Source organism: Eriocheir sinensis, chromosome 34, assembly GCF_024679095.1.
Source record: "Eriocheir sinensis breed Jianghai 21 chromosome 34, ASM2467909v1, whole genome shotgun sequence".
Classification (NCBI taxonomy): Eukaryota; Metazoa; Arthropoda; class Malacostraca; order Decapoda; family Varunidae; genus Eriocheir; species Eriocheir sinensis.
This window is the reverse complement of record NC_066542.1, coordinates 3999663-4024751: the sequence shown is the minus strand read 5'-3', so window position 1 is coordinate 4024751 and position 25089 is coordinate 3999663. Positions and strand designations below refer to the sequence as shown.

Here is a 25089-nt window from a genome sequence, read left to right as displayed (position 1 = left end):
ATTGACTTGATCACATATCTCTTGGTTCCTCTCTGATTGGGGCAGAAAGGAGGTGGAAATTGTGCATGGCTATATGTACTTGTTCCCATTATCCTTGCATATCTCTTGGTTACTCCTTATCACTGTTTGTCAATTGGTATTTACATATACTACATGATACAGTTCTGGTTCATGAACTTACTGATAAAGGAAGACCATTTTTCCTTGGTATTTATGGTTTTATTTCATTGTCACATCATATTCCCACAAAAAAATACTTAAACTTAACAATAACATTAAAAAGATGTAAAACTGTGATGACTTCTGTGCTATCAACAAGTTCTTATTTTTTCTTTACTTTCCTAAGACTTTCAAAAGCTTCATAACAGCCTCTCTCAGCTCTCTCACTCCATCACAATACTCTTCACTCTCTGATTCACTCTTGTCTAGTTTCTTTAGAGGCACACTGAGCGGCTCACTCCTCCACTTCTGCATAGACTCCTGACTTCTGCCACCCATCAGCTGCACTTCTTGGTTATCACTGAGGTGCTCCTGGAGGTGGTCATGTAGGATGTTCCACTGAACTCTTTCAAACACCTGCAAGCAAGGAACTGGATTAAAAAGGGTTTGGACTGAAGTGTGAGGGCGGTATAAAAGAGCTGTCTATATGGTTATTCTGATACTGTCCAGGTTCCTAATACAAGAGTTAACAGTGATGAGCAATTGTGAAAACTTAAGTGGTATTCTCAAGTACTTCTGCCTTCACACCAACTACTTCCAAAGGCCAAAGAGGGGATCAGTCAGGTTCTAATGAGTACTATTTTAGGTTCATGGTACAGAAGAAGGGTCAAACTACCAGAAGGGTCATAAAACTGCCTCTGGAAATGCACAAAACTACTACGAAAGCCTTGTCAAATATATGTGCCTGGGTGCCAAAAGGAAAAGTCAGTGCTTAAGAATATGACCTTTAGACTTTACTTGCCTGTTCTTTGATGGTTTCCGGCGCAAGGGCAGCAAGACGTATCCTCTGCTTCTTGTTCGACAGCTCCGACACTCTCTCGACATACTGTACCACTTCAGACACAAGGCCAAGATAGGTGGCCAGGGTGGAGGGCGGGGAGCTGGCGGTGATGACAGGCAGGAGGAGCATCAGGGTGTTCAGGTACTCATGGATAAACAAAGGAGGGAGTAGCTTTTCTGTGGGGGCCATTCCTCCGACAGAAAACTCCTTTGGGTCTTCCTTGCTCAACTCAGCATCCGAGCTTTCCGAGTCAATCCCAGAATCGACTTTGGGTTTTTTACTTGCACTTTCTCTGGTGTCATTGTCCCTCTTCCTCTTAGTAGGTTTAGCCGGACTAGCAGCATCGTCTTGCTCCGGGAAATGCTCATCTGGCGCGTCGCTGGCTACTATGTCCTTCCTGGTGGTGCTATCAAACAGTGTCGCCCACAGAGCACTCACGACCTTCACCACTGATGAGAGGAGCAGCAAGTGGCCAGACCTGCTGCCTGGGAGTTCATGGCTGTCCCCGGATAACAGTGTGGGCAGGACCGTGAGCAGACTGTGTTGCCGCACGAGCTCCACGGCGCCGAGAGGGATTCGTACCATGGCCTCGACCACCTCTAGAACCTGAGACTGAGAGAGAAATAGTTGTTAAGAAGATGGAACTGCTATTGAACGTCATTCTTTATTAAGCTAGTGCAGTGGTTGGTAGGATTTTTATGACTTATGGAGAGCATACAGCAGGGGGAGCATCACTTCACTCACCCAATCGCAGCAGACGGGTTAAAGAACACGAGAACCTATTTACCTTAAGTTCAGCATCCACAGTTGGGGCCTGCAGCATCCCCATCATGAGAGTGGCTGTGAAACTCCTCTGGCTGATCTTGTAGTCGATGATTTGCCTGATACCGGAGGAGAGGATCGACAGCAGGAATGATCGGTGCTTTCGGCTGTCAGTAACGTGCGCGGAGTTGTAGAGACGGTACAGTTCTGGGACCTGAGGGGAGAGAGATGGGTTACGTGTGTGTGTGTGTTGATGTTAGGTTAAGTTAGATGAGACCCCAATGTCGTAAGGGAAAATACGTATGTTAAATGAAAAGGAGAAGAAGAAGAGGTCATACGAAACACAAAATAAGGACGTAGAGCAAAAAGAAGAGAAGAAGAAAAGGTCACATGAAACTCTTACCCCACAAAGGAAATTAAGGATGAAAAAGAAGAAAAAGAAGACAAAAAGAAGAAAGAGAAAAGGAGCAATCACATGAAACCACCAAAACCACAAACAGAAAAAGAACATAAAACAAAAAAGAATTAGAATAGAAGAAGAAGAAGACACACAAAACTCAAAGGCCACAAAACTACAATACATACAAAGCAGAGAATAAGAAGAGAAGAAAAATAATGATAATAATAATGAGAAGAAGAGAAAGAAAAAGAAATCACAAAACACAAAGGACCAAAAACCACAATACATACAAAATACAGCTTAAAATCTGGCTTCAAAAACACGTAGTTGTACAGGGAAGGAAATAATAATAATAAGAGAAAAAGAAAAGAAAGAAAAATAAGTCACAGGAAACCCAAGGACCAAAAACATCACAATACATACGAAATACAGCTTAAAATCCGGCTTCAGGAACACATAGTTGAGGACGATGTTGTACAGGGGATGCTCGGGCTGGGAGAGGAGCTGGGTGCCGTGGATGAGGAAGTGGGTCGTCAGGGCGGGCAGGCGGCGGTACTTCCCGTTCATGGCGCAGCTCACCACGCCAACCATCCAGAACCACGGCAGACTGAGCCTTCGGTGTCTGGACGAAAATAAAAATGCGCTCAATAGTTATAGTGTTCTGCATCTTGATAGGTTAAAGACATGCATGAAATGACTAAATCTGAGTGAAACTACAATAGTTATACAGTGTTATGCATATTTTTTTTTCGGTAAAGGAAGCAGCTCAAGGGCAAAAAAAAGAAAAAAAATAATACAGAAAAACAAGTTCAAGTCATAGGCAGGAGGAAACACAGACGAAGGAAGATTGTTTCAGAGTTTACCAGTGAAAGGGATGAAAGAGTGAAGATGCTGGGTAACTCTTGCAGAAGGGATTTGGACAGTATATTCACGTCCCTGCATGGCAAAGCTTAAAATTACAACACAAAAACACACAATTTTCATACAACCTACCGAGACTTCTCCATTTTCTCCACCATGCATCTGAGGATCGCCGCGCCAGTGCCCCAAACCTCCCGCTGGTGTGAGGTCAAGGCGATGAGGCCCAGGACAACAGCACCACACTCCGCGAAGTCAATCTCGCTCAGCCGGTCCTCGTCAGCCAGGTACAGCATCAGTGGCAACAGGAACCGGATGTCGTACAATGTCTTGTCTGCCTTGTGGATTTCCGTCGGCTGAGGGAGAAATATTCAAGATCGTTTAGTGACATTAACCAGCATGAACTAATCTTCTTAATGTTAGGTAAGTCACACGAAACCCCAGCCTCATAAGGAAAAGAATAAGGATGTTAAATGAAAAGAAGGAAAGAAGAAATCACAGGAAACTTGAGATCTAAAAACTATGATATGAAGAAGAGTGTGTAAGCTGGTTTTGCTGATTTAGAGAGTTACTGGAAGGTTAGAAAAAATGTAAGGGTGACTGATAAACACATAGATAACACCAGTCAGCTGCTTTAATATAAGATCACAGAGTATTGACATGTTTGAGGAGAAGAAATAGCAAGAATATGGCAACAATTAGCAGGATCTTGTTTTCCTGATTTAGTTTTGCCCTTGAGTTGCTTCCTCTACTAGAAAAAATAAAATAAATGATAATAATAAAATAAAGAAAGGAAGAAATAAAGAAAGAAAGAACAGAGCCCTCACCTCCAACGGCAGTCTGGTATTGAAGTTGAAGCAAGTGTGGAGAATCTTGTCCATGTTGAGCAGGCCGACCACCTGTTCCGGCAGAGGGTCCTTGAAGAAGCCGAGACTCTGGGACTTGACGCCAAAGTGCACAACCGCTGTCTTGCCCCACAGGACTGGTTGGTAGCTGGTCATGAAGCCTTGATGCTCGTAGGAGAACAGCATCTGGGAGAGTTAGAAAAATAGTTATTGAGAGGTGATATGTAATGTTTAAGGGAATCAGCTGTTCAGTCCTTAAATACAACAAACAACAAAGTAATGATTAATATATTTGTTAAGTCAATGGTTGGTATTCTCAGACACTCCCACTTTATAGTCAATCAAAAGGAGAATAACAGTCACCCACCTTTAATATGCGCTGGTCCAGGGTAGACATGGAGGCCCCGTACGCTCCAAGAAGTATAGGGACGTGGCTCTCCTGGCAGACTGACGGCTCGCAGTCCACTAAGGTTTGCTGCAGCGCTATGACTTGTTCTGGAAATGAGATACGTATTGCGTCTTACTTATCTATCGCAACACATTTAGCAGAGAGAGACAGAGTGAGACTGAGACAGAGACAGAGAGGCAGAGACAGAGAGTGAGACAAGAGACAGAGACAGAGGCAGAGACAGAGAGTTAAGTAGAATTGGTATAGGAACAATAAAAAAAATGAGAAAGAAGGAAATAAGGAAGGAAAGAAGGAAGGAGAAATGGAAAGACAGAAAGAAAGACAGAAGAAAGAAAAGAAAGGAAAAAAGGAAGGAACGGAGGATGAAAAGACAGAAGAGAAGACAGAGAGACAGAATGAAGGAAGGAAAAAAGGAAGGAATGGCAAATGGAAAGACAGAAGGAAGGAAAGAAAGAAAGAAAAGAAGGAACAGTGGATGGAAAGACAGAATGAAGGAAGGAAAGACAGAAGAAAGGAAAGAAACAAGGAAGAAAAGATGGAAGGAACAGCAGATAGAAAGACAGAAGGGAGGACAGAAAGAGAGACATAATGAAGGAAAGAAGGAAGGAGACAGCATTGATCACACACACCTTTCAGCCCCTCCCACTCCTCCTCTTGGTTAAACATGAGTGTGAGGTACTGCGAGTGGCCCATGACCATCTGGTAGAGCGTGGTGATGGGCAGAACACCCTCTCCAGGAGCCTTGGCATTCCCGTCCTTCCTGTACACGACTGACGAGAGGTGAGTGAGTGTCTGCATCATGTCCGGGCCTAGTATGGGGTCAGTGATGCCGACACGAAGAACCTGGAGAAAGAAGAGAAAGGAAATGTGTGTAACTTAGAATCATGAGGGTATTGATGAGTGACAAGCTATATTTTTTTCTCCTTAAGTGTAAATAAATTGCTTTCTCTCTAATGCAAAGTGAAAGATGAGAGATGAAGATGGTATGAAAGAAAATATATATAGCTTAAAATCATGGAAATACTAATGGATGCCTAACTAGTATTTCTCTTCCCTTTAAGTATATATATAATGCTTTCTCTCTAATGACTTTACAGATGAAAAAATTATATATATTAGCTTAAAATCATGGAAATACTGATGGATCCCTAACTAGTATTTCTTTTCCCTTTAAGTATATATATAATGCTTTCTCCCTAATGACTTTACAGATGAAAAAATTATATATATTAGCTTAAAATCATGGAAATACTGATTGATCCCTAACTAGTATTTTCTCTTTTTTTAATATATATATATAATGCTTTCTCCCTAATGACTTTACAGATGAAAAAATTATATATATTAGCTTAAAATCATGGAAATACTGATGGATGCTTGAGTAGTGTTTCCTTCAAGTATATATAAAATGCTGTCTCTCTAATGGCTTTACAGATGAAAAACAAATATATATACTAGCTTAGAATCATGGAAATACTAATGAGTGCTTAAATATTTCTTTCCTTTCAAGTATAAATCAAATCCTATCTCAGTAATGACTCCACATGCCTCATAAACATGTTAACCTACTGAAAAAAATACTAATTGGCTGAAATATTACGACATAATGACATTGAACTTGACATTTTTTAACATACTTTCCTGATATTTTGAATTTTAACACATTTTTAATTCAACATTTTAACATTTTAACAGATACCTGCTTGACATTTTAACTTTTAACACATTTTGACTTGACATTTCAACACATATTAACTTTGCATTTCAACACAATCTAACTCAACATTCCAACACATTTCAACTCATTTTTAACTTGAGATTCTAACCCATTTCAACACCCACCTGCTTGACAAAGGAGGACCAAATCTTGCTGGCGGAGAGACTATTTCTTAGCGAACCTTCCTCCACTTTCAGCACCACCTCGGACACCACCTTGGCCACCCCCAGCAAGAGATCCGAGTCCCGGTCTTCCTTCTGATATGCGCTTCTGATGCAGCTCAAGCAGATGTGGAGCACTGACAACTGTTCTTCCGGCAGGTCGAGTTTGGTAAGTGCTGGGCCGGCTTTTGACAGGGCTTCGAACACTGGTAGGAGGGAGAGTAGCTTCTTGGGGGGCGCCTGACGGTTGGTGACTGTGGCTTCGTAGAGATTGCTGCAGACGGCGCACATGATGTCCTCGTCTGAAAAATAATATAGGAAAATAAAGTAAGAATGAATGAAGACCTAACAGGACTTGAGAGAGAGAGAGATAGCAAGATACACAGACAGATAGAGAGTGAGAGAGAGGGAAATAGAGATAGACAGATAGATAGAGATATAAATGGACAATGAAAAACCTAATCGTACTTGAAAGGGAGAGATATTAAGATAGACAGATAGATAGATAGATAGGTGGGGACAGAAAAAAAATAGAAAATAGAAAAAAAATTAATTATAGAAACCATAAAGAAGTTAAAGACGAGGGAGACAAAAGAAGTGAATGGTGGACAAATGTTAAAAAAAAAAAAAAATAACATAAGGAAGTTCTACAAAGGAAGGCAAAACAGGGCATTTATATTCCTTACATTCTAGACATTAAATTTAAAGAAAATTCGCAGCCAAAGACTCAGTTAGGTTACCTCTATAAACTCACCCAGCAAACCCTCCTTCAAGACATGGGGAAGGAGCACACTCGTAGCATCCTCAGGCCCCTCAATATCCAGCATCCACTCCTTGATCTCGTCCATAACCTTGACGAGCGCCGCCTTTGCAAGTATGGTGACCTCCCCCACCTCTTGCTCTAACAGGAGTGAGAGTGTGAGAGCTTGGGCCGGGAGAGCTGTCCGGTGTTTCTTGAGGTACTTGGCGAAGGTCCTGCCGTGCGGTGGGTGTTGGCGCACGATATGGCAACATAGGTTTGGGCATGCCGGCTGGACCTGTAGGAGTGATTTCAAGTCCCCTGGAAGTATAAGAGAGAAGGGAGTAAGAGAGGAGTGCAGTAAATGGATTCGGTGTATATATATGTTTGCTCGTCTTACAAAATATGATCACAGGTTTATTTTTACAGCAAAGGAAGCAGCTCAAAGGCAAAGAGTAAATGGAAACAAAAATGCTGACTAAGCAAGTGATAAAATGTGAAAAAAATTAAGACATGTGAAGAGAGAGAAATGAGATGGAGGGAGCTATTTTCCTCACCTTTCTTCCCCACAACTTAAGCGCCATTGAGATGAATTCAATTCTTATTCACAGGGATTCAATCAATTTCTGCATGTCTTAAAATCTATTATCAAAGGGAAACAGAAAAGGAAAAGGAAGACTGAGAAGTAAGATCACGGGATTCAGTTAATATGTCCTAAATTTCCCTTATGAGGTTAGACAGGTTGATGAAGCCTCTTTTGATCACTGTGTATCCTTAAGTACGTATGTTTAATCACAGCTTATGTATACAGAAATAAAGAATAAATAAACAATAAACAATGGAAAAATAAAGACGAATGAATAACTACTAACGAGAAAAAAAACCTAAGTAAGTTAAATAAGTGATTAACCCGGTAGCAGCGACGGGCCAAATTTGTGGCTTTAATGTGTAGCAACAACGGGCCAAATTTGTGGCTTTAATGTGTAGCAATGACGGGCCAAATTTGTGGCTTTAATGTGTAGCAATGACGGGCCAAATTTGTGGCTTTAATGTGTAGCAATGACGGGCCAAATTTGTGGCTTTAATGTGTAGCAATGACGGGCCAAATTTGTGGCTTTAATGTGTAGCAACGACGGGCCAAATTTGTGGCTTTAATGTGTAGCAACGACGGGCCAAATTTGTGGCTTTAATGTGTAGCAATGACGGGCCAAATTTGTGGCTTTAATGTGTAGCAACGACGGGCCAAATTTGTGGCTTTAATGTGTAGCAATGACGGGCCAAATTTGTGCCATGATATAAACCCCCCAAAATAGATGATGCATAAACTGATCAGAAATGCTTTGATATATATTATGAAATGGTTTGTGTGAGGGATGATTTTTTCTCATTTTTCTTGCTTAGAAGGACCATTAAGAAACATGATCCCTGCTGCTACCGGGTTAAGTATGTATGAATGTTCAGTCACAGCTTTATGTATACAGAAATAAAGAATAGACAATAAACAATGGAAAATGGAAAAATAAGTAGACGAATGAATAACTACTAACGAGAAAAAACACATAAGTTAAATGAGCGATTAAGTATAGGGTGCGAAAAGTAACGGAGGGAAAGGAAGGAAAAATGTAAAGAGAACACAGAATAAGGCAAGCAGATATTTTTTGAACCATTTTTCTGTCTTTTTTTCTTTATTTTTCAATCTTCAATTTCTTTCTTTCCTTTGCTTATAACTGCATAACCTTGTGTTAAGTTCAGTCAAGGGCAAACAGATATTAATGAATTCTTTTTATATCTCTCTAATTCTATATCTTCCTTTTCTCTTTCTTCCCTTTCCTTATAACTGCATATCCTTGTGTTCAGTTCAGTCAAGGGCAAACAGATATTAATGAATTCTTTATATATCTCTCTAGTTCTATATCTTCCTTTCCTTTTTCTTCCCTTTGATAATAATTCCATATCCTTGTGTTCAGTTCAGTCAAGGGCAAAGAGATATTAATGAATTCTTTATATATCTCTCTAGTTCTATATCTTCCTTTCCTTTTTCTTTTCTTTGATAATAATTCCATATCCTTGTGTTCAGTTCAGTCAAGGGCAAACAGATATTAATGAATTCTTTTTATATCGCTCTAATTCTATATCCTCCTTTCCTTTTTCTTCCCTTTGCTTATAACTGCATATCCTTGTGTTCAGTTCAGTCAAGGGCAAACAGATATTAATGAGTTCTTTTTATATCTCTCTAGTTCTATATCTTCCTTTCCTTTTTCTTTCCTTTGCTAATAATTCCATATCCTTGTGTTCAGTTCAGTCAAGGGCAAACAGATATTAATGAATTCTTTTTATATCTCTCTAATTCTATATCTTCCTTTCCTCTTTCTTCCCTTTGATAATAATTCCATATCCTTGTGTTCAGTTCAGTCACCGGCAAACAGATATTAATGAATTCTTTTTCCTTTCCTTTTCTTCCCTTTCCTAATAATTCCATATCCTTGTGTTTCAGTTTCAAGGGGGAGAGATATTAATAATGTTTTATATCTCTCTAATTCTATATCTTCCTTTCCTCTTTCTTCCCTTTGATAATAATTCCATATCCTTGTGTTCAGTTCAGTCACGGCTTAAGTAAAAGAAGTAAAGAATGAGTGAATTATCAATGCAGTACAAAGTCATAAAAAAGAAATCTAGATCACTCCACGTAACACCTGAAAACAATTACCCCCAAACACACCTGCACATTTACCACACAGCTGCACACACAGATGTCCCAATTAGTGGTGTGAGGCAGCTGAATTGACCCTAATTAATGAAGACAGATAATTGTTCACACACAGACCTTCCTCAGCCCGATACAAGACTTAACCCAAGACTGCAACAGAGAAAGCCATTACCGGGAGGCTCTCAACTCACTGTAAGCATCTCATATCATGGTAAATTTTCTTCCTTTTTTTTTAACAGCAGAGGCAGGTCAAGGGAAGAAATAAAAACAGGAACAAAAAAGGTATAGCAAATAGAATGTGAGGTCAAGAGAGGTCAATTTCATGTGGAGAGGTGCCTTGATACTCTCTCTCTCTCTCCTCGTGAAAGAGTTCAAGTCATAGGCAGGAGGAAATACAGACAAAGGAAGAAGGTTGTTATTCCAGAGTTTACCAGCGGAAGGGATGAAAGAGTGGTGATGCTGGGTGACTCTTGCATAAGGGATTTGGATAGAATAGGGATCGTAGGCAGGAGGAAATACAGATGTAGGAAGAAGGCTGTTGTTCCAGAGTTTACAAGCGGAAGGGATGAAAGAATGGAGATGCTGGGTGACTCTTGCATAAGGGATTTGGATAGAATAGGGACTGTAGGCAGGAGGAAAGAGGGAACAAGGACTTACGCTGTCCTAGAGTTTACCAGTGGAAGGGATGAAAGAGTGCTGATGCTGGGTGACTCTTGCATAAGGGATTTGGATAGAATAGGGATGAGTGATTGAGTAAAACAGAAGGAGTGGCCAGAAGAGAGGTGAATATGAGGTGGGTAAGAGGTAAGAGATGAGTAAGAGCTATGAAGTGGTGGTGGTGATACTAGAGACAGGGACAAATGAAAAAATAAACCTTAACGTAACTAACCTGAAGTGAGTTGCTCAATCTTCGAAGCACTTAACACTTGAACCAGCAGAGTCTCAAGGTGTTTAAGAGTCTCCTGAGATGCTGCCTCTTGCGTAGCTCGTCCCCAGTCCAGGAACTTATTCAAAAGGACCTCAACTGACTCTCCGCCTAACCTCCTCTTTGCGCTTGTCGTCCTGGAGATCAGTTTTATGAGTTCGAGTACGAGGGTTTCCAGAGAGGCCGAGGGAAAGGATGGAGTTCTGAGGCACGTCACGAGGATGTTTTCCGCTGCCTCGTAACTAACAATCGTGTTTTTCGACGTAACGAACGGTGAAACTGGCGCCCAATAATCCACATTGTCGCTTGTGTGGAGGTGAGAGTCTATTGATCTTGCTATAGTGTCAAAATATGGAACTGTGCATGAGATCAGTGTTGGATGCTTTTGTAGGACAGACGTTATGAAATCCTGAGCTAGTTCAGTGACCGGTGTGACCTTTTTGGAGAATGGGTGATAGGCTGAGAGGATTCGAGGGTGTTCCAGTACCGTCTGAAGCACGTGCTCTGCCTCACCCGTGTCGCTGCTCTCGTGCAACAGATAAATACGTTGAAGGATCTTCACGTATTTCTTTAGGACCTTGCTCTTCCCCTTCTGGGCGTCCGATCTTAAGTGTATGTACAGGAGTAGTTGCGAAATGGCCAAATCCAGATCTTTTTTGGTGACGTATTCTTGCAGTTTGTCGCCTTCTAAGAGAGGTTCGACAGATGCCAAGTCACCCGTCATGAACAAGTACTTCAGGATTTCCGACAGACTTGGGTTTTCACTCAAAGGAATGGTTTGAAGCTTGAAACCATTGCCACAAGCACCTCCTTCTGCACTCTCTCTACCCCAGGACTTCAAATATTCCACTAAGGTCAAGGTCAGGATGCTCTCATTTTGCAGGAGGTAAGTGGTCAGCAGTTCCGGGTCATTCACCGAGTACTGGTAATCTGTAATGACCTTAGAGAAATATTCCACATGGTCTGGATCTGCGTCTCCTTCCAGCAAATCGACAGCAGCCAGAATCAGTCGAGAAAACGGAAGGGAGATGGACACATTTGACACCTCCCTGTTATCCTCAATCTCCATCGTTTCCAGGGAGTTCATGAAGGATGTGATCTGCCCCTCGCTGACCTGCTCCTTCAGATTGTTCGCTATCTTGATAATCGCATCTGTGTACTGGTGAAGGGATGACACTGTTTTCTGTACGACCATGGTGAGAAAGGAGGCAAGCTTTGTGTCCCTTTCCCCTGTAATGTGTCTTAGCCAGAACTTAACGCTGCCATCATAGTGAGCCGGCAACCCTACTTTGGCGAGGGACGTGGACAGGATTCTAAAGCACTTCTCCGTTACAACAACTCGGAGATGCTCGTCCTCTTGCGTCAAAATCTCCTTTCCAGATTGAGCATACGTACAGATCAGCTTGTAGAGGATGCTTTCTTCGATGTTCTGGCTGCTCTCACCTTCAATGGCACTGCTGTCTATCACACTCTCTTGGCTCTGTTTCCCGAGTGCCAACAGCTCTAGACACAGGACCTGGAGCTCTAGTTTTGCTTTTGAGTTCTCTGTAGTGTCAGTGCAGTCTTCTGGGAGCCTCTGTACGACATCCAGCATCTTCAAGGGGTCAAGAGTCTTATGCAAAGCTTCGTTCGGCTGGAGTTCATTGTAGAGCGTCAAGGCTTTGGCGATGTGCAGGAGTTCCGTGATTTTGAGAGGCTGTTCCAAGTCTTCCGGTGGTGATTCTTCTTCCTCGTCCATGTCTGAGGTTTTCTGACCAACGGCGATCTCCCAGGAAGAGATAATCGGTCCTAGTTTTAAGATCTTGAACACCATTTTCTTGATTTTCTCCTGGGCGTGATGTTTGACCTCCGGCAGAAGCTCCTTGCTGCTTTGAATAACCTCAGATGTCTCCTTGGTTTTCAATAGCATAGAGAGCACGAGTTTGACCCCACAGAACCTGACCGAGCTGTTGAATGATTCCAGCAGGGACTTGATGTAGGGCGGAATGAGGGGCTGCGGCACGATGCAACCCACTGCTCCCTCCGGCCCATGAGCCTCGAGTTTCGTCCATGGGCTTTGGCTATCAATAATGTGTGTCACCATCTTCATAAGCGACAAAAATGCCTTGGTTGGTCTTGGCTTCAGGGAGCTCTTCAGGGAGGGCATGTAGGTCTTGAGGAGGTCTGGACACTTACCCAAGAAGCTACTCATTAGTTCACTCTCCTTAGGGTCTTCCCATGGAGTCTTCAAGTTGGACATGATCTTGTAAACATACCAGTTATTTGACTTAATGGAGCCCCCTTGAATCTTCTCCTTAAATATGATCCCGTGAGTCGTTGAGGTACAGAGAGTCATCATGAATTTCTGCAGCGCATCCGTGACTTGATTTCTATCGCTTAAAACCTCCTTGGCTAAATCACTCTCCAGGTCATCTAAGTTCCCCCCTTTGGCGAGCTTTCCGATTGGTCCCATCCATTTGTATAGGTCCAGAAGGTGCTTGGTGGTGGCGGGGGTGAACAGGTCGATCTTCATGGTCTTGGTGACACTGGGGTTCAGCAGGACAGACTCGTGAACCACATTGAGGACATTGATGACCCTCTCGCATGGATCCCAGACCAGCCCGGAAAAGATAGCTGGCAACAAATCTGAAAGGAAAAATAAATAAATAGATAAATGTATAAAAAGAATTGTAATTATTGAAGGAACTTGAATCTGTTGGAAGAAGGAAAGATATGGGAAAGAAAGAAGATGATGTAGATATTGAAGAAGTTTAAAGATGGAGAGGAAGAAGAAGAAAAAGAATAAGATTGTAAACTTTGAAGGAAGAAAGATATGGAGAAGAAAGGAGAAAAAGAAGTACATAGGAGAAGAAAAAGAAGAAGAGGAAGAAGAAGAAAAAGAAAGACTGCACTAATATACACATTGAAGAAGGAATGATATGGAAAGGAGAGAAAAAAGAAAAAAAGAAGAAGAAAAAGGAGAAATAATACCATCAACAACACCTAATTTCTCACTCAATCATCAACCAACTGTCCCAACTCACCTTTTTTCAGCAGGAACTGTTTGGTGAGGTTGGGTTCTTCCGAGGAGTTCAGAAATGCCAGAATCAGGTAGATGCACCAGGCCCGGACATCATAGACATCCTTGAGGCTCTGGCGGTTGGCGACGGCTTCAATGTTGACCTTCTGCCAGTTAAGTGTTGCTAGGACCTCATTGGCAGCCTCACCTCCACACATGACCATCCCTGAAAGACCAAAGATAATGACATATTGAAACATCTCCACCACTACTTCCTTCAACTTGATACATGAAAAGGGGATGACGGAGGGAACGGTAAACTATGGTCGGTAGTCTTAAACACCTCCACCTCTCATATGAACTATTTCCAAAGGTCAAAAATGAGATCAATCAGGTTTTAAAGAGTGTTTTTTTCATGTTCATGGTAAAGAGGAAGAGCCAAACAACCAGCAGGGCCATAAAACTACCCATGGAAATGCCCACAACTCCCACACAAGCCTTGTCAAATCTGTGTGCTGGGGCGCCGATATGTTTAAGAATATGACCCTATCTATTAAGGAGGTTTGATGTTAGCCGAGTGTTCTCACCGGTAAGGCATCTGAGGACGGACTTAGAGGCTCTGTTGCTGCTGGAGGATGTGATGAGTCTGTAGATGCTTCCCTCATGGTTGTGGAGCAGTTGCTGGGTGATGTGAAGGCCGACATGACTGAATTCACTCAGCTCGCCGGCGATACTGAGAATAGACACATCAGTAAAGGAGTTGATAGATATATAAGGTGCTTGTAATTGCTGGGTAGTAAGAAGTGTGTCTTATTATTGACTTATTGACCACTACTACTTTTTTTTATAGCAAAGAAAGCAGTTCAAGGGCAAAAAATTAATGAGAAAAAGCCTGTTAATCATTGCTCCTATGTAAGAAAGTATAGATGAGTGGCCAAAACACAGGTCAATTTCAGATACTACTACTACCACCACTACTACTACTGATGCTGCCACTCCTGCTGAACCTATGACAACTATACTGTATCTAACAAGGATGCAAATGCTTCTCACTTTAAAAGAACGTTGCCGAGTCGTGAAGATCGTGGCCAGCTCAGAGTAGTAATTAATAAAGTATGAATGTAAGTAACTAATAAAAATGCCACTCCTGCTGATCCTATGACAACTATGCTCTATCTAATGAGGACACAAACGCTTCTCACTTTAAAAGAACGTGGCCGAGAGTGGTGAAGATCGTGGCCAGCTCTGAGTGGGTTCGCTTCTCTGCCCGCAACAGCTCCAGGATCTCGTCGCATTTTCTTGAGGAGAGGAGCAGCCCGTGGACGATCCCTTGTGGCTCAGCGCTCTCCTCCAGGAAAGTGTTGAATTCTTCTAAGGCTGAAAAAATACATTAGATTGACATTAGCAACTTCATGTACATAAAAAAGCTATGTTAGTAAGTTCTTCTAAGGGTGCAAAGATATATTAGACTGACATTTTTTAGTGACATCTTGTGTGAAAAATGTTACTATGTTAGCAAGTTCTTCTAAGGCTGCAAAGATACATTAGTCTGAAATTAGTGACCTCTTGTACAAAAATAAATTACAGTACCGGTAGTGAATTTTTTTTAGGGCTGCAAAAATACATTACTTTAAAATTAGCAACCCCTTGTATGAAAAAGGCATATCAGTAAGTTCATATAAGGCTGGAAAAATACATTAGACAAAAATTAGTTACCTCTTGAATTAGGTATTGCTGGAATGACTTAAGTGTTGAGTATTTGAGTGTAAGTAAGTAATCAAGTATACAGAACCTTAAGGCTTTATAGTCACCTGCAAAAGGAAGGTTCCCCGCCAGCTCCGTCAAAAGTGTCTCGACCTTCATCTTTCGTGTCCTTGATTTTGCCGCTTATTGAAAACTGTCAAATCAAAAACTATTTTTATTATTATTATCAATGGTCTTGAAGATTGCTTTAACTGTGTGTCGCTATGCTGCAGTCAATTAGGATTAGTTAATATCAATGTTCACGGGTAAGAGACACATTTTTACAGGGTATGTGTCATGTATCTTTTTTAATATATATCTTGTACGGGCACATGTGTATCACCACCCTCTTCTTTTGACCTGTATTGTTTTATTTCTCTTCGTAAGTCCTCCTCCTCTTGATCCTCTCTTCTAGTTATTCACACATTTCTTTTCAATGGCTTTACAATGTCTATCTCTCCTCACTATAATAATATGTCTTGTCCATCTCGACCCTCCTTCTTTTTACCTGTATCGCTTTATTTCTCCTCGTAAGTCCTCCTCCTCTTGGTACTCTCTTCTGGTTATTCACACACTTCTTTTCAATGGCGTTACACTATTTATCTCTCCTCACTATAATAATAAATACGTCTTGTCAAGCAGCATCATTGACACGTGTATCTCGACCCTCTTCTTATTTTTGGCCTGTATCGTTTTATTTCTCCTCGCAGGTCCTCTTCCTCTTGAATATATCCTCTTCTACTTCCAACACTTCTTTTCAATGGCGTTACACTGTTTATCTTGCCTTCATAGAGTAATAAATAACAAAAATAATAAACATCCAGCCTCCCGGACACGTGCGAGATGATCTTGTTTACATGTGGTGCGCCCGAGACCAAGACCAGGACCAAGACATCCGAACGCCTTGACTTGGGCTTAAATTAACACATTTCACTAAATAAACGTTACTAAATCATCCATTCAATAAGAAACACTAAAGATGAGATGTGTTTGTAGATGTATGATGAGGTTTATATATATATATATAGTTAGTGGCTTCAAATAATTTAAATAATGATGTGTTTGTATTAGACGAAACATCAGCTTTCACTAATTAAACCTAACTCAAACATCCAGCCAATAAGAAAACCTATAGATGAGACTCGTTTAAAGATATACTACGAGGCTTATATATAGTAAATTGCTTAAAATGGCTTAAATACTATCAAAATGGCGTCGAGGTCAAAGTCACAGCCATGGAGTCGAACATCTGACGTTTGTTGCCTTTTCCCTGGACGTGGCAAACCGACTAGACGAGCAGCTTCTTTTCTTTTATCTCGTCCCTGCCTCGCCTTCCACTGCCTCAGAGGGGATAAACTAATTGTAATGGTAGCCCCACAGGTGAGCACAATGGTACCTGTGCTTTAAATTAGTGTAAAGAAGCTGGCGGCCAACATATGTTACGTGGCCTTAACTTTAACCTTGTAGTAGTAGTAGTAGTAGTAGTAGTGGTAGTAGTAGTAGTAGTGGTGGTAGTAGTAGTGGTAGTATTGGTAGTAATTGTAGTAGCAGTAGTAGTGGCAGTGGTGGTAGTAGTAGTAGTAATATTGGTGGTAGTAGTAGTAGTAGTAGTAGTAGTAGTAGTAGTGGTGGTAGTAGTAGTAGTAGTAGTGGTAGTATTGGTAGTAGTAGTAGAAGTAGTAGTCTCAGGCTTTCATTACGACTTGGATATGGAAAATAAAAAAAAGACTGAAGTAAGATAAAGAATAAAAAAGCAATATATATTTAATGAGTTCACGGGTGGATGTTGGATTTTGCTGATAAATTACGTATATTGGCAAGCTACTTATGTAAATGCTCCTAGTTATTCACCTCTTAGATAGTTGGATGGTCGTTGTTGTGTCTCCATGAGCCTGTAGATTTAAATAGGTAGGTAGACTTAACAAATATGAGGATTGAGGACAACTTTAGGTGTTAATATTACTGTTATAATGTTAGTGGCCCTGTGGAGCGCTGCTATGGCGGCAGACCAGGGCCTGAAACCTCATCAACGGTAAACGGTATAAGTTTCCCATCTCACCTGCTATCAATAAATTTCCCTGCCCTCAAAGCACCCTACCTACAATAATTCTTACTTGCAGGATGAAATTTCAATGGCGGTCGTTTGGGTACAAGTCCAAGGTGGTGGTGCTGTGCTCGGTGGCAAACTTCATAAACGCTGCCGACCGAGTGCTCATGCCCCTGGCCATCGTGCCCATGACCAGTGAGTACAAGTGGAGCCTCTACTGGCAGGGCTGGATCCTCTCGGCCTTTGCCTTCGGATACTTCACAAGCCAGGTCAGTGGATGGAAAAGAAGCTAAACCCTCTTAAGAATCACTTACACATACACACAAGTAGATAGACAGATAGATAGAAAGACACAGAGAGACATATAGACAGATAGATAGATATTGAAACAGAGAAATAGATAGATATAGATTTTTAACCACAAATTTCACATTCACACACACACACACATAGATAGACAGAGACATATAGACAGATAGATAGATATAGAAACACAGACAAATGTTTGGTTTTAGATTTTTAACCACAAATTTCACACACACACACACACACACACACACTGAAGATAATGATGATGATGATGAATTTTGATAGAATAGGCATCCTTCAATATACGATGAGGTTACTTTCCTCAAAAATAGAGCGTAAGTGATCCATCATTACAACATGGCTTTGATGAGAGTATGTTTCCAGCCATGCAAAAATAACAAAGAATTAATCATGAGAGAGACTTCAACAAACTCGAAAACTAAATATTTTGTGATTATTTAAATGGAATATACTTATAAAATCACAAAATTACATAATGAAATATAAATGAGTTAGTGGTATACAGTCAGCCATTACATTTCAAGCACTTAACTGAAAATGTAACAATGCTTTCAGATTATCGGAGCCAATGCTGTCAACTCGTATGGTGGACGTAGGGTGCTATGTTTTGCTGTTTTACTTTGGTCACTGTCTACCGTGCTGACGCCCCTCGCTGCTGCGTCGCTGCCGGCCCTCATCTGTGCCAGGACCATACTGGGCCTTGGGGAGGGACTAGGTAAGTCGTTCAGTGCTTGTTAGGCTCTCTCGGTAAATCCATTAGAACTATATGATTCACAAAGAATGAGGTACAATACAACAGAACTTCCTTAAATGATTGGCCTTTCGTCTTGTCATTTCTTTTGGTGATCTTTACCCCTCGTTCTTTTTTATCTTTTGCCAGAGCAGCGTTTAGCATTTTTTTCTGTTGATGTCTGTTTTTTGCCCTTGCCATAATAAAAAATGTATAGCGTGCACCCCCCAACTTTATTTTACTTGTGTGTTAACCCAGTGATATCTTTCTTCCCTTTAGGTTTGCCAACAATCTTTCAGCTCTTTGCTCAACATGTCCCGGCAGAGGAGCGGAGCCGGGCCTTTGGTTACATGGTTGCTGCTGGGTCCGTGGGGCAGACTGTGGCGTCGCTGGTTAGTCAACTACGATCGTTACTCTTCACGGCCTCTACGACTTGTCTTATTTTCTTATTTAGTTGTGGTATTCTTATATTTACCTAAAGTATCTATAAAATCCCTTCATAATACGACACACTTATAAACACACTCCTTTTCCTTCTACTACTCCTCCTCCTCCTCCTACACTTTTACCTCCTCAATATCCTTGCCTGCCATTTAGCTATTCAAACACACACACACACACACAGACAGAGAGGGAGAGAGAGATCCAATCTATTTCAACAACAATCTATTCAATTCTTCCTCAGTTTGTGCCTCACATCGACTGGCGGATAAGCTTTGAGATCTTCGGCATCCTGGGTCTTGTGTGGGTCGTGTGCTGGCTCTTCACCTACCACGACCCCCCCATGCTGGCTGACGAGGAGGGGCAGCAGCTATTGGAAAAGGTAATAAATCCTCCTGTACTTCATGTTACACCAATGTTCTCAAATTGCCCCACTGCTTTGCTTATGAGGCTGCCGAGGATGGGGATAGATATGTTTTGATTCTGCTGTGTGGAAAATTAAAAGGTGTTGGGATATGTATTGGTGCCTTCATGATAGATTTTCACCACTTTTCTCTACTGGGTAAAAAAGAACACAACACTTTATTCATAAGAAAGAAAGGGGAACGACCTATGATGTGATGGGGATGAATATGCTTTGATTCTGTTGTGTTGAAACTGAAAGGGTGTTGAGATATGTATTCCTGCCTTCCTGTGAATTGGATAATCTCATGAGAACCCGACTAACCCCTTTTATGACCTCTAGAAGTCTTTCTCATAAGAGCCGAAAGCATCCAAGAACACTAGCCAATGTCTTCTCCCTTTCATCTTTCTCAGGAGTTGCTTTGTGTGACGTGGACTGAATGGATAAGCCACTGGTCTCTGTGGTCTATATACATCGCACACTTCGCCATGAACTGGAGCAACTATATCATCATGCAGTGGCTGCCAACGTACCTCTCGAGAACACTTGGGGCCAACAAGGAGAGTATGAGCCTCACTGCCGTGCCTTATATTGTTAGTTCTCTGTGTGGAGTTGGTAAGTTGTTATTTGCGTTAGTATTCCCTTGGAGTGGTGCATGATTTACCTGGTTGTAGTGGACAGGGCCTGAGCTGCACACATCCAGTCCTGTCTCCATATATATATTTGTCAAGTTTTCCCTTAAATTGCAACACTCTTCTTCTAATGCATTCTGAGTTATTATTTGCATTAGTATTCCATGGAGTGGTGTGTGATTCACCTAGTTGTAATGGACAGGGCTTGAGCTACACACATCCGGTCCTGTCTCCATATATATATTTGTCAAGTTTTCCCTTAAATTGCAACACTCTTCTTCTTATGCATTCTAAGTTATTATTTGCATTAGTATCCCATGGAGTGGTGTGTGATTCACCTAGTTGTAATGGACAGGGCTTGAGCTACACACATCCGGTCCTGTCTCCATATCTATATTTGTCAAGTTTTCCCTTAAATTGCTACACTCTTCTAATGCATTCAAAGTATTCAGTTATTATATGCGTTAGTATCCCCTTGAGTGGTGCATGATTTACCTGGTTGTAGTGACAGGGCCTGAGCTACTCTCTTGCGATCCTGTCTTCATTTCTATACATGTCCAGTTTTTCCCTATATTGCTACGCTCCTCTTCTTAAGGGCAGAATTCGGTTATTCGGTCAAAAAATGTCGGTTTCTTAAGAATATATCATTAATTTCGTCTTACTCCGACGCAGACAGTAGGCCATGGTGGCAACTGTACAATCACGTTTTCACCTAGCGCTGGGCATTTAAGTGGGTGGCATTTAAAGACCAGCGCGTCGGTTAAAGTCCATTTTTTTTCAATTACATGTGTTTCTCTTATTTTCAAAGATTTTTCGGCTGTTTTTTTTTTTAGTTAGGGTGTATGAGAGTTTAGGCAGAGCTAGGCAGCGAGCCACAACCAGTTTTTTTTATTTTTTTTATTTTATTTTTTTTTTTTTTACGTCGCGGCCTATTGCGCCGGTAGGCTTGTTCCCGGTGGATCCTGATGGTCGGTCCAAGGCTTCTTTCCGGTGGGTCCTGATGGTCGGCCCAGCCCGTTCTGGCGCAGGCGAGTGTTTATAGTGGCGCCATCTTGCATTGGCTCAAGCTGCCCTCCCGGAGCTCATCTTTGATCCTAGAATCTAGAGTCCAGGTTGATAGGTGGTCTTCTGGACAGCATGTGGGTAGTTTTAAGCCACTCGGCGGCGGCTGAAAAATCCCAGCTTGGTGGCACCGGTCGGGGATTGAACTCGCGTCCTCCTGGACGCGGGGCCGTCTCGCTATCCTTCCAGCCACCGCCTCCCCTTACTGAACTTACTGTTAGTGCGATCAATACATTGATGGGGAGTGCATGTGCACATGCGTCAATACTTTGTGGAGAGTGCACGTTTCTCGTACCTGATGCTTTGATCACTTTTGTGCTGATATACGCTCCGGTATCTGCTGCTGAATATAGACATAGCTTGTTGCCACAAGACACGCGGGTGAAACAATGTTTGTGAGGACAGCCTGGCTGTTTCAAAATGATTTCCTGGCAACAGTGAGGTTGGGTGGGCATCACTGACACCCTGATGATGTGTTATTATATATGAGAGATATATAACATATTAATGTTATTATGTACTCTTATATATAAATAACAGGAGACCAGGAGCCTTGATTACCTATATATAATACTATCACAGTGCTACATAGGTGACCTGAACATGACCTGAAGTGACCTGACTTTGACCTGATGTGACCAGACCCTCTTCTACTGACTACCAAGGAATGGCCAATGGACTAGGTGAGTTGATATTTCCATTCGGCACTTCTTTATGGTGTAAGGAAGATGTTCAACATAAAAGTGCAATTATCGTGAAACTACTTTTTTCTGAATAAGGTAGGAATAACTTGGTAAGTAACAAAGCGATTTTAATATTTTTGTTTCAAAATGACCACGACACTCGAATCTCCAATTCTATGTATTTTCAAGTCTTAATTACCATAAATTTAAGTATGCAGATTTTGAATTGCAATTTTTTACAAAAAATTTAAATCAGTACTTTGCAATGTGATGAAAAAATAGTCTTTTCAGTTGTGATTACGAAAGTACACTTAATTGTACTTCAAGGTTTGGATAATCTGTGAAAAAAGGAAATTACTGTACTCCAAGGATACGTATTCAAAGTTATTCCACATATTTTAAATATTATAAATTTTGATGCTTTTTTTAATTTTTGCGAAGAAACTACCGCTGCTATCTCTATCAAAATAACACCAGAGCTACATCACACACGTATGCACTTGCAATAAAAAAACTATTGGTATTGCTGGAAAAGTGCTGTTTGGAGGACAAAAAATCAATATTCGTGGTCTGCACACCGAATTCTGTCCTTAATGTATTCCAAGTATTTGTATTTCTATGGGGAAAACTACTTTATTGTGTAAGTAAGAGGTTCCCATTCTCAATTTTTTCCTCGGAGCTCTTAATCCTCAGACTTTGCTTCCCCTTTTCAGTATTAAGTCTCATATTATCTGGCAAAGAGTAAGAACTAATGAGATACATGTTAAAGTTGTCCTTCCTTACAGCCTGACCCTTCCTGTTCCAATACTGACCCTTCCTATTACAATTCTGGTTCTTCCTGTTACAGTTCTGACCCTTCTACAATATTGACCCTTCCTGTTACAATACTGAGCCTCCCTATTACAATTCTGGTTCTTCCTGTTACAGTTCTGACCCTTCTACAATACTGACCCTTCCTGTTACAATACTGACCCTTCCTATTACAATTCTGGTCCTTCCTGTTACAGTTCTGACCCTTCTACAATACTGACCCTTCCTATTACAATTCTGGTCCTTCCTGTTACAGTTCTGACCCTTCTACAATATTGACCCTTCCTGTTACAATACTGAGCCTCCCTATTACAATTCTGGTCCTTCCTGTTACAGTTCTGACCCTTCTACAATATTGACCCTTCCTTCACAGCCTGGGGTCACGTGGCGGATCAGCTGGTCACCGTGGGCTGGCCGGTCCTGCGTGTTCGTCGCCTAATGACCCTCCTCGGCCTTATGGGTCCCGGACTCTGCCTTGCATTCTTCCCGGAGGTTACGAATCTGGTGGTGGCTGTTTTGTAAGTGTCCTGAATGCCTATAGTGAGGTTATATGGGCATAGTTTATTTTCTTTTTTCACAGTAGGCCTAAAGGAAGCAGGTCAAGGGCAAAAATGTACAAAAACTAAAAAGCCCACTATGAACTGCTCCTATAAAAGAGAGGAGTGGCTGTATTGGTGTATGTTATAGTATATACTGTATTATCTAACTGAATTCATGCTGTTAGGGTAGTTAGACATGACTGAAATGAATGTTTATACTGTGATACTGTCTAGTTCATCTCCAGCCTTACTTTCAGACTTCCTTTGTGAATAATATGAACTCATTTGGTGTCCTGTAACCCCAGAGTGATATCCGTGGCCATGGGAATGTGCTCAGCCAACTCAGCAGGTCACCTCAGTAACCACGCTGATGTTGCCCCCAATCATGCTGGAATCACCTTCGCCATATCAAACACATTCGTAAGTTGGACGCTTAGTTGACTTGTAGTGACGAGAAAAAGCATTGGTTGGTAATATGCTTGGGAGAGATGATGCTCTTTGCCATAATCTAGTGTTGAGATAACCTGGCCCTTTCTGTTGTAATAGTGTTTTCTTCACACCCTGACCCTCTCTGTAACAATATTGACCCTTCCCTTACACCCCAGTCCTTCCTGTTACAACCTGACCCTTCCTTCATACCCCAGCCCTTCCTGTTACAATATTGACCTTTCCTGTTACAACCTGACCCTTCACACTCCAGCCCTTCCTGTTACAATATTGACCCTCCCTGTTACAACCTGACCCTTCCTTCACACCCCAGTCCTTCCTGTTACAATATTGACCCTTCCTTCTTACCCCAGCCCTCCCTGTTACAACCTGACCCTTCCTTCACACTTCAGCCCTTCCTGTTACACCAATGACCTTTTATGTAAAAATAATGACCCTTCCTGTTACAACATTCTTCCGCAGGCGACGATACCTGGGATCCTGTGCGGGCCGGTGACTGCCGAGCTTGTGGTCACCTCGCATGGGCGCTGGTTCCCTGTGTTCTTCCTGGCTGGGACCATCAACTTCACCGCGGCAATGATCTACTACACACAGAGCTCCGCCAGACCCATTCTATGACACGAACAAAGATGAATTTTATATATTGGTTTTGTTACTGTGTGTTTCTATTTGTAAGGCGTCAGTGGTCATGAAGTGTAAGTTAGGTGACTCATCAGTATTGTGTTGACTGCTCATACACACACACACACACACACACACAAACACACACACACAGATAGAAGCATTCAGAACTAGTGGTGAGGTCAACACATAACACTGTACGTATATATATATATTAATAAATGAATGTTCTACTTCTTTCTTCCTTTCCCTCATGTTCAAAAGGTTATGGACGTGTGTGTGTGGTACAGGAGAGAGAGAGACATATATATATATTAATAAATGAATGTTCTACTTACTTACTTCTTTCTTTGCCTCATGTTGAAAAGGTTATGGATGTGTGTGTGGTATAGGATATATATATATATATATATATATATATATATATATATATATATATATATATATATATATATATATATATATATATATATATATATATATATATATATATATATTAATAAATGAACGTTCTACTTACTTCTTTCTTTCCCTCAGGTTACGGACATGTGTATGGTACGGGAGAGAGAGAGAGAGGGACAAAGCGTACAGATAACGGTGTCATCTTGCACAATGTATTTATCGAAGTTTATCAATGTCACATAGAAAACGGTCTCACTCACGACACAACACAGTGAGCGGAATTCACGATCAGGACTTACACAAAACCATGAGCCAACCAGTCCACCATTTGACACACAGTGGGTTCATAAGCTGCAAAACCAACCATATATAAGACAGAGAACCCTGTAAGTAGTAATAGAGTGGTTGCTGTTCATGTAGAGGCAAATAAGGTACATATTCTCAAACATAGGCTCCCATTACGTCTATTACCCAAGGCCACAGAGAAGACTAACCAGGTTTTCATGGGTAACTTTCCCGTTCAACATGCATAGCTCGTGTAAAACTATCACCAGGATTGCAAAACAGTCCATGTAAATCCCAGGAACTTCTACAAGAGGCTTAACGAGCAGGCGAACTGAGGTGTTGATATGTTAAGGAATACGGACTTAAGAAATTTGAGGAAACTAAACAGGATAT

General features: G+C 41.4%; 2 protein-coding genes across 2 annotated transcripts; one reads left to right on the top strand and one right to left on the bottom strand.

Moving 5' to 3' along the window:
• Positions 1–197: 197 nt before the first annotated feature.
• On the bottom strand, positions 198–16138 carry LOC127006926 (nucleolar pre-ribosomal-associated protein 1-like). The gene is made up of 15 exons (XM_050877274.1): positions 15333–16138; positions 14724–14898; positions 14109–14254; positions 13547–13747; positions 10488–13148; positions 6907–7212; positions 6117–6454; positions 4904–5117; positions 4233–4360; positions 3848–4051; positions 3156–3376; positions 2586–2784; positions 1788–1976; positions 962–1612; positions 198–576 (listed from the first exon to the last, which is right to left on the bottom strand). Exons 1-15 carry the CDS (start codon positions 15382–15384, stop codon positions 334–336), a joined length of 5928 nt encoding a protein of 1975 aa, XP_050733231.1. The 5' UTR covers positions 15385–16138; the 3' UTR covers positions 198–333.
• Positions 16139–16482: 344 nt separating this feature from the next.
• Positions 16483–24346, top strand: LOC127006928 (uncharacterized). The gene is made up of 9 exons (XM_050877279.1): positions 16483–16644; positions 17385–17580; positions 18197–18356; positions 18651–18763; positions 19057–19194; positions 19629–19830; positions 22776–22920; positions 23247–23361; positions 23851–24346. Exons 2-9 carry the CDS (start codon positions 17386–17388, stop codon positions 24004–24006), a joined length of 1224 nt encoding a protein of 407 aa, XP_050733236.1. The 5' UTR covers positions 16483–16644; position 17385; the 3' UTR covers positions 24007–24346.
• Positions 24347–25089: the final 743 nt, after the last annotated feature.